We start from the raw sequence: 10381 nt of genomic DNA on the forward strand, positions 1-10381 counted from the left end.
TCTCCTCCTCCTCATTCACCTCCTCATTCACCTCCTCACCATTCCTCCTCCTCGGAGTTACACTCCCTGGCTACGAGTTCGATTGTTATCATAGACCAAATGAACGCATGAGTTCATTCGTGAGTTGCGAAATAAAGTTCGTTTCGAAATGCCTCATAAAAGATAAGATATTCATTATCTTTCACAATCGCTCGCAAAAAAAGTTATTTATTTTGCATCGTGGTTATCTATCTACTACTTAGTTATTGCTGTAATTTGATTAACATGAATATATGATACTTGTATAGTGAGTTATATAACAATTTGTATCGCAGATATCATCCCAAAAGAAATACCATTTTGTAGTTTTATTCATTGTGCTACTCGTTAGACGTAACTGTCTTGAGCATCATGTAACCAGAGAAAGCCGTTTTCATAAGCTGAAATGGATATGATAAGTTGAAATGAAAACAGATTTATAGTTCGTATCACCTTGCGAAATGTCTCCAAATTCAATGTAGAAACTCTGAATCCGTGGTAATATAAGGGTTGCTGGGTATCGCCGATCAACACGATGAGATATTTTTGCAAATCAACAGGGAATTTTTGCCAGTTGCATGCATACAAACGATCAGCCATTTTTGCAAAATTATCTGTAGCCGATTTTCCGAAATAGCAATGTAAGAAGAGAGTTGCGAGACCGTCTGAAGCTGCTATTAACAACATTATAACACTGAAGTCAAGACTATTCGTTTTCTGAAATTGATAAATTTACGTTTTCGAGTCGCAAGTTAACATTCCTAAATAGAGTCAGCGTGTCGACAGTTCTAAATTACCAAATCGACTTGAAAAACGATGGCAGCAATATGTATCATGGCAAAGAACAATTTAATTAACACGAATGGGCTGTACACTTGGATTGATTCTAAGAACCAACTGAAAACACGTTCATATTCAAAAAGAATTACTTTCAAATTGAAATTGTCGATTAAATTACTACTCAGTTTCGATAGATACTACATACGTTTTGACCATGATGTGGAAACGAATTAGTTTACACAATTGTTCTCTGTAATTTTGATCCTGTTCGAGCTGACACAGTTTTTCCGTTTGGTATTGAAACATTTTATAGAATGCTCGATGATGCAAACACATCGAAAGAAACAGCAAGAAAAATGCTGGATGGACGAACAAGTAAGTTTCGCTCACGGTGAGTGCAAAACACATTTCGACAATGTATCCTAACAATGATTTTTGATCCCAAGGAAAACTGCGATGGAATTTTTTTGAAAATGATTAAGTTAATTTAACAGCCTCTCTGATCATCTGTACAAATTGATAGGAAACGTCAAACAAGAACAATAAAGCGGCACCTGGCGATTGGTTGGAGAAATAGAGAATCATGCACATAGTTTGCTGTAACAACTATGCGTCTGTATAAGTGCGTCTATGTTAGTTCAAACGTTGAAAATATGATGCATTGCACTTAGTCCCCAGGTGCCACTGTATTGTTTACTATTTTCATGATCAGAAAGGCTGATTTAATTAAAATTTCCTTGTAAAGTGAACTGCTTACATAAGAGTAAACGGATGATAAAAATTGGTTGTATCGAAATCTCCACCCATCCAATTAAAAGTGACCGATATTAGGGACAACACAATCATTTGCAGAAAGAACCCAATCAATATGTATTTAATGTAAATCCTCCACATCCATTCACATTTGTTGTTTGCCTGAGCCAAGTAACGAAAATACTCCACATTCTCATCTAAGCGAATAGCAAGTGAATGAAGTATAATTCTTGATTTAATAATTTCAACTATGAGTGCGAACAAACTTTAAATGAAAATTGTGTCTTCTTCAAACTGGTATTTCGTGTTGATATAAATAAAAATTTCACGAGTTTTTACTTGCGTTATAAATCTCCGAAAGGTTTTTCAAGAGAGCTGCGATTCTGTGTCGTGAAATAATGGCCATTATATGGGAATAGAAGACGGCACCTGTCCCACTAAGTTGATAAACTGAATACAACGTGTCTTCCAAATTGGTCGATAAAGATCGTACAATAAAATATGTCGTCAATCCCAACATACTAAATAGAACTAGTAAACTAAACGCAGTAAATGCTATGTAGGCATTTTTTTGCCGTTTGCTCGTTGATTCATCGGCCGGATATGAAGAAAGCCACGTCAGCACTAGTTTATTTGTGACCAAAGGTTTCATCTTGAATTGAATGTTTCGTGATTTTATAAAGTCAATTCGAATAAACACAAGTCGTCTCAACGAATAGCGAGAACTGAATGACTCTACAAAAATGACTTGCTGGTTTTTTTTTGATTGATGGCAATGTGTGGGAAATCATATGGAAAATCGTGTGGGAAATCGAGTGTAATTTTCCAGTTTGATTCTGTGAAATCTGAATCAAAGCCTCATTAAATCGCGTTTCGAACATCATTGATTTTCGATTAATTCAAACATGAAATTCTCCCTACTGAAAGATATACATTTTTGAGCTCCTTGGTTATGCTATGGAATATTTTCATTGGGGATGTTAAAATGTGCATTTTTTCATGATGATTCTCAAGAAAATGAACTTGTCAATTTAAAAAGACATTAGAAACACATTGGTGCCATAGTGGCTCGAAAACAACAATTATTTTCAAGTACAAATCGATTTATTCAATATTTTGATGCAAAATATGGAACCCGGTTGACGATTTTAGCAGCTGCGACTTATCACATTTGATTTGAAAGCCAGTGGAAGAATTCACAAGAACCAACAATCGGAAAATTCGCCGTATTAGGGAAATTATGTCTGTGTACTTGAATTTATATCCACAATACAGCTGGAGCCAATGCTAATTGTTGCATGCCTTATAATGACAATAGTCGAAGTACAGCATATGAATTCAGTAGTCAGACATTGTCACAATATCTGCCACGTGTTGCTCATTATTTAGCTACTTAACGATATGTATTAGTTATTTACTGAAAACAAAGTTTAAAACCTTTTTTTCAAATACTAAATTCGAATCTAATAAATCCGAGAATCAATACAAAAAATATGAAATTTGGAAAAAAAATTCCAGGCATAATATTTGGGAAAAAAAATTATTCCGATCTCCTTTAATAGTTCTACCTGTTTTATTAAAACAATTCAAAGCAAATCGTGAAATTCAGAGTGTTCGAAGAAAAAAACCAAGTTCAATTGGCCCGAATTGGTATCCATTCGTACAGTTTAACGGAAGTATCCGATGAATTTTCCAACTCGCCCGTCACTTACTATTCTTTGATAGCGTTACAATACGATATTTGAAATTTATATGAATAAATTTATGTGCAACCAACCTCTGAATAGAAGTGACATTATCAGCTCTTTGTTTAGTCAAGTATTTGGTCGATATTTTGGGTGAAAAGGTTTCAATATCTTTGATGGGCTCAATGATTGGATTGTTCGCAATATCAATCTGTTACCATTTCAATAGACTGACTGTTACTTATCAGCATTTGCATTATCACTAGGAATCATGTCACTGGCGTTCATTTGTAGCGTCAATCGGATTTATTAAAGCCTAATCTCATGACGTAATAGTGTGCTATGTAGATTCAAAGCGCTGGCGTTCCTTCAGCTTAGCCATATTTTTGTTCATAAAACTCTTCCCAATCATGCTCGGAATCATCTATTTATACGGATGCATGTGTATTTTTGAAGTGGGCTGTATAATCGATGCTCTTTTTGAGTTTTTTGCGTTAGAAGAAACGAAAGGCAAGTCCCTTGATGACGTAGAATATGACGAAAAACCCAAAACATCACGCAGCAAGAATAAACAGCTTGTCAGACTAACCAACAAACCGAAAGTATCTTATCGTTATTTTGACAGTCGAAATGAAGAATGACATCTAAAATTCCGATTGGGAGTTCAAGTAGAATGTATATTTAGTGTAAATCTGCACGTTTATTGTGATTTAACCGAAGGAATTCGGCCTTCCCGTGTGGAAAAAAATGACTAACTGACTTTAGATTCAGTTGACTGTAGTTGATTGAATTTATGTTTTTGTATGGAGAAAATTTATTTTGACTTGAAACTTTAAACGTTTTCAGTTAACTTTGATAGACTTACACTACACATTTTACTGAAATGTCAATCAAAGTAAGTCATTTTTGTCCGAAATTAGTTAACTGACTGGTCAGTTACAATATTTGCACACGGGTTGTTATAAGTTAGAAAAAGATTAAACAATAAGGTAGCTCAAATAAAGATAAACGATTGAAATATGTTCTACAAAAAATGGGAATACTGAATATTTAAAGTGTCCGAGAATGTTTTCAGTATCAGTTGTGTCGAATCGTTCACCGGCATAGGAGTTTAAACAGTTTATTCGTAATAAAAATGACGAAAAAATCAGAACCAGAAGTGTTTCTATGGAAAAACATGAAGAATCAGTACTTTGCGACATTCGCAGGTTTGTTCAACACAATTTACAATTCGAACTAATTTATCAAATGAAACAAATCTTTTGAATAGTTGTAAGAAAGTGATACGAAATTGTCTAATGCGCAACACATTTTTGCTATTTTCTGTAGCTAATTTGTTGATATTTTCAAGCGGAGCAGTGAATGGATGGGTTTCCCCTGCTCTATCAGTTTTAGCGTCAGACAAATCACCGCTCATATCTGGAGCTTTAACAACAGATGAAATTTCATGGATTGGATCAATAAATGTCTTGGGAGCCATGATGGGCACACTCTCATTAGGCTACTTTATATCCTTGATGGGTAGCAAGCGTGCAATACTTCTGCTGACGATCCCGATCATCGTATTTTGGCTGCTAGTTTACTTTGGTAATCATTATTACTATCTTCTATTGGGCAGAGTATTTGCTGGCATAGGTGGTGGTGGAGTACTCACAGCACTCATTCTATATGTGTCCGAAATTTCTGACGATAAGTAAGCATTTTTGGTATCCGTTGAACCGTTGGACCAAAACTAAGCGTGTTCCATAACCGGAAACTTTTTTTTTCTGTCAGTATTCGTGGCCGACTTATAAGCAGCATTCATTTCATACGGAACTTTGGCATTCTTGTTGGCTTCATTTTGGGTGCAAGTGTTGACTACATGGTTATTCCACGCATATCTGGCATTTTTCCGATTGTTTTCATAGTAAGTTTTGTGATGCTACCGAATACGCCACGGTATCACCTCCAGAAAGGACAGATTCAAGTGAGTAAATTCACTGTTTTAAGATCAAATTATTGAAATTAACATCAAGTTTTATTCCATAAAAATAAAGTTTTTTTTCTATAAAATTCAAACGTTTTCCGAAAATGGCAGAAAGCCGAAGCTGCATTGAAATATTACAATGGCTTTAAAGGGAAGAGTAAGCAGGAAGATGATGCTCTTTATAAAGAATTCGAACGATTGAAATCGATCGTGAACGAAAGGAAAACCGAAGAGAAATTGCAGGCATCGGACTTTTGTATGCATTTTTCAGCCAATCAAACTTCGTTTGAAATATTTTATTGTGTTTCAATTCTTCATTTCAGTCAATCGAAGTGCGTTGAAAGGACTTGGCATTGGAATCATACTAACCACACTGTCTCAGCTTACAGGAACTCCCATAATAACTAATTACGCTGTGATGATTTTTGAAAAAGCTGGAACATCAATGGATCCATATGTGTCGTCAATCATGTTGGGGATTGCACTCCTTCTTGGTTCGATATGCACGACTTACCTGGCCGATAAGCTTGGGCGGAAATTTTTGAATATCATGTCTCTGGTTGGTTCGGCCCTTGGACTGTTTGCTGTATCGCTTTATCACTATCTGAATATAAATGGCTATGATTTGTCGTCATACCAATGGGTGCCAGTGTTGAGCCTATCATTTGTGATTTTCATATCAGCGGCCGGTATCATTGCATTGTCACTCGTTTGCAGCATCGAATATTTACCATCCAAGGTGAGAGGAAATGTGCACACTAAATTTCAATTCCCTTTGATAAACTTATCTTTTCTGCAGATTCGAACCCCTGGCATGGCGTTCATCGGTTTTGCATTCAACATAACGACGTTTACATCTGTTAAACTGTTGCCATTTCTTTTGGAAGTGATCGATCTGCACGGATGCATGACAATATTCGGAGTCAGTTGTGCCTTGGGAGCAATCTTCATTTACTTTTTTGTGGAAGAAACCAGTGGACAATGTCTGGACGATGTTGGAGTAGATGAAAAAAATAGACTTGCACGAGCGCGTTCTAGATGTAACAGTGTTTTTTAAATGCCAAGAAAACAATAGCTTTAGGCAAATTTTATCTCATTCTTGCCAATTAAAACAAATATTTGAGAGTTTATGGTTGCTTAAATGATTTATCGTGAATGCGACACGATAATTAAGCAACAACATCTGGGTATTTGCCAAGAAAAAAACGTGTTGCTACGCGCTCAAAAGTTATCATAGACCATTTAAGATTGTTATTTTGTTAAGCCTAAATGAAGATATCCGTTCTCTTTTACATTCATTCGCAAAAAATATGTATTTCGCATTGTGGAATGCTCCTACTAGTTATTTATTGACATAATTTGATTAAGCTGTAATATGAATATATAACATTTGCACGGGGGTACTCTAAAAAAGATTGTGTATAGCGCCCGATTACTCCGTAGCGGAGATAAATTAGAACACATCAGTCACCATTGGTGACTCACCAATATGTATTGATGTTCATGAACATCAAATTGTGCAGTCGTTGGTATTATCCCAAGAAAGAAAAGTTTCAAGTGGATAAAATGCTTTTTTCAAATCAAATTTTACTAAGGTTACAATGGGAATAGTTAGCAGGAAGATTGCTCTTTATAAAGGATTTGGAAGATTGAAATCGATCGCAAGCGAAAGAAAATCCGAAGAGAAGTTGCAGGCATCGGACTTTTTATGTATTATTTTTCAGCCATTCACACCTCGTTTGAAGTATTTTTATATTTTCCAATTATTCATTTTCGTCAATCGAAGTGCGTTGGAAGGAATTGGCATCTCGGTTTTGACACACTGGCTCAGTGTATTAGGAATTTTACAGGCATAAATATTTCTGACTAATAAAAAACATCTAGATAACGACAAGACTTCTAATTTCATCCGATTTTTTTACATGAAACTAAAATAATAACAAAATCTGATACGAATCGCGATATATAGTTTCGCGTTTTTCTCGCAGTGAAAATTATAAACAATGGAACATTCACTACATTTGAACATATTTGATAAGATACTTATGACAATAGTATTTTCTTCCGGTGAGTGGAAAACAATGCACAATTGCACATGATTAGGTGCTTTGATAATGTCCATAAAAATGACATTATCGGTCTTTGTTCACTACGTATTTGACCGATATTTTGCGTCGAATTTTTTTTAATTGTGTTATCTTTGATGAACCAACGATTGAGTTGTTCGCAACACAAATCTATCTATTCATACTTCAATATGAATGGTTATTACTTATCAGCATTTGCACCATCGATGGGAATCATGCCATTGGCGTTCATTTGTGGCGTGAATTGGATTTATTGAAACCTAATCTTATGGCGTAAGTGTGTTATGTAGATTTGAACCACTGGCAGTCCTTCAGTTTTGTCACGTTTTTGTTCGTATTTCTCTTCCTAATCATGTTTGGAATAATCGATTTACACGGATGCATGTGTATTTTTAACAAACCGAAAGTATCTTATCAAATTGTTGACAGTTGAAATAAGAATGATATCTAAAATTCCGATTAGAAATTCAAGTAGAAAGTTTCTTTAATATAAATTTGCACGTTAATTGCGATTTAAGCAAAGAAGTTTCGCTTCGCTAAGGGAGAGTTGTGGGACAAGTTTTGTTTTTGAGCTGTAACTTTTTACTGATTTAATAAATTCTGGAGTGCAGTTAGAAAGGTAATTAATACATGCAACTTTTTTCAGAAGAAAGTATATTGATTTTTCATCAATACGAAAAAATTTTATTATTAATTTTGTGACTACAACTAATTTTGTCGAAATTTTTCTTTTTGACAATAGTTGTGAGAAACTTGAAAAATCTAATGAAAATTGATAAATATGATTTAAAACCTCGTAATTGTCCGAAAATATAACTTTTTATTAATTTTGAAGGCCTTAAGTGGCTTTTATAAAAATGATTGACTTATAAAAGTCGAAATTTTTCATTCATCATTTTCGAACCATTGTAATCTGTAATAAGTTTTATAAGGTATAAAAACCGAAACGTCTAATGGCTGCAACATATGGCTACAGCGCGGAAAACACGAGAAAATATGAACACCAATTAAATTGCATAAACGCTGTTTGCTAACACAATAACGATTTTTGACAATTCTGATGAAAAAAAAGAGTCTCAAAACTGGTGATATGCTGTGACTCACAACCATATTTTGACGGCATTTCTTCTAATAATTTATTGACATTATCCGATACTTCATCAAAAAATATACGTAAAATTCTAAATATTATTGCATTACACTGACCTTTTACAACTGATTCACTCAAAAAAAATGACACTTTGAAAAAAATTAAATAAAGTTTTTTCAGACGATTTTCAACACGATGTTTGTAGCTACTTCACGAAATACGTCTTTTCAGTTCGGACTTAAGTCAACAAAAGTTGGCTCACGTCATAAGAGAAGTTTGAAAATAGTCGGACCGGCCATATTCATATTGCATGATGGAAAAAATCCACTGACTCACAACTAGTATTATAAATGAGAAAAAATATTCAGACAATAATGGTGGCTCAAATAAAGATAAAGTTCTGAAACATATTTCTACGAAAAATGCGAATATTTGATACTTAAAGCGTTCGAAAATATTTTCATCATCAGCTGTGTGTAATACGTTCACCGAGAAAGGAGTTTAAACAGTGTATTCGTAATAAAAAATGAGGAACGAATCAGAATCAGAAGCTTTTCTATGGAAAAACATGAAGAATCAGTACTTTGCGACATTCGCAGGTTTGTTTAAAACAAATTCAAACAAATTTATCAAATGAAAAAATTGTCAAGTAAAAACGAAAGAAAGGTCACCCATAGGTGAGTTTTCTATGCCATAAGTGTGATTTTGTATGCGGATTTTGACCATTCGCTTGTTTTATGGAGAATTGTCGATTTCAGACCAAATTTATAGATAAAACGATGTGGGAAAGGTCGTTTTTTCATGTATTTTGACGAAAAAATAGTAGTTTTCTCAGATCAAAATGTCATAAGAAGCCATTTTCGATCATTTTCCCTATAAAAACGGTGAAAAACGATATATGATTCACTTGCCGAGGCCAAATACACGAACTGAATGGGGGTTATACACGAAATTTTATTTTTCCATTTGAAGCGGCGCGACATAAGCGCAAAAAAAAACGCAAAAAAAACATGTCAAAAAAACACCACTCTTTTGAGATATTTCATTTTTAGTACTTTGATTCCATTTTTGGAGGCCCCAATGGGGTCAAAGTGGGTAGGTAACTTCGCAATTTTTGTAGCGCCATCAATTATCTCTCCAACGGTACCAATGGTTTGGTAATGTGTCAACTACTTCTTAGTTAGTTTTCAGTTGGCGCAAACCCTTTTTTTCGATTTTTTCAATTTTTCGAAAAATTTACACTGGGTGAACTCAAAAATGTAGGCCACTTACAGGTCTAAGATTTTGGTTTTCTCATTTTCTACCGAGAACAAGACTCCAAGCAAATTTTCAGTCAATTCGGAGAGGGTCGATCCAATTCTTGGTCGATTTCGTGTGGAATGGTCGATATGACATTTGTAATTTGTTTAATTAGATAAGTGGGTTGTGTATCGCAGATATTATCCGAAAGAAATATCATTGTGTTATTTATTGCGCTACTCGTTGGATGTAACTGTCTTGAGCATCATATAACCAGAGAAAGCCATCTTCATGAGCTGTATAGTTTGGACTAATAAATAGTGACTAATAAGATACTTACTACTTATTACTAGTAACTTCTAATAAGTAGTAATAAGATGCAATCTTATTACTCTAGTAATATATCTAGTGAGTATAGTTATTAGAATGTTATTGGTCGAACGAGTAATAAGATGCATGGTATCTTATTAGTATAGTTATTAGATGAAATATATTTGAGTAATGAGATGGTGATGTTATTAGTCTGGAACCAAATGTTTCCCATTGATAACAAACTGATAAGGAGTGCGAATTTCGATGTGGCGATAACATCAATGGATTGAGCACACAAAATACCGTATGAGAATCGAAAAAAAAAAATTAAACTTTTTTTTTCGATTTTCGGCTGTATTGCGGCCGTCTACATGGGAAGTTTGTATGAAATTCTCGGAGCGCCGCTGCTTTTGCATTGGCTTCTATGGCCAAATGTACACATTGAAATATC

General features: G+C 34.5%; 1 protein-coding gene across 1 annotated transcript; it reads left to right on the forward strand.

Moving 5' to 3' along the window:
* Window positions 1-4371: 4371 nt before the first annotated feature.
* Window positions 4372-6202, forward strand: LOC129569468 (facilitated trehalose transporter Tret1-like; the record flags this gene model as incomplete). Its single annotated transcript, XM_055448305.1, has 6 exons — window positions 4372-4444; window positions 4566-4929; window positions 5010-5202; window positions 5314-5458; window positions 5526-5941; window positions 6002-6202. Coding segments are annotated over exons 1-6 (1392 nt in total), but the record flags the coding sequence as incomplete, so codon positions are not given.
* Between the last annotated feature and the right edge of the window lie 4179 nt (window positions 6203-10381).

The sequence above is a fragment of the Sitodiplosis mosellana genome, unplaced genomic scaffold, assembly GCF_009176505.1.
Source record: "Sitodiplosis mosellana isolate CC-2019 unplaced genomic scaffold, AAFC_SMos_1.0 Smas_scaffold_33, whole genome shotgun sequence".
In the NCBI taxonomy this organism is placed as follows: domain Eukaryota; kingdom Metazoa; phylum Arthropoda; class Insecta; order Diptera; family Cecidomyiidae; genus Sitodiplosis; species Sitodiplosis mosellana.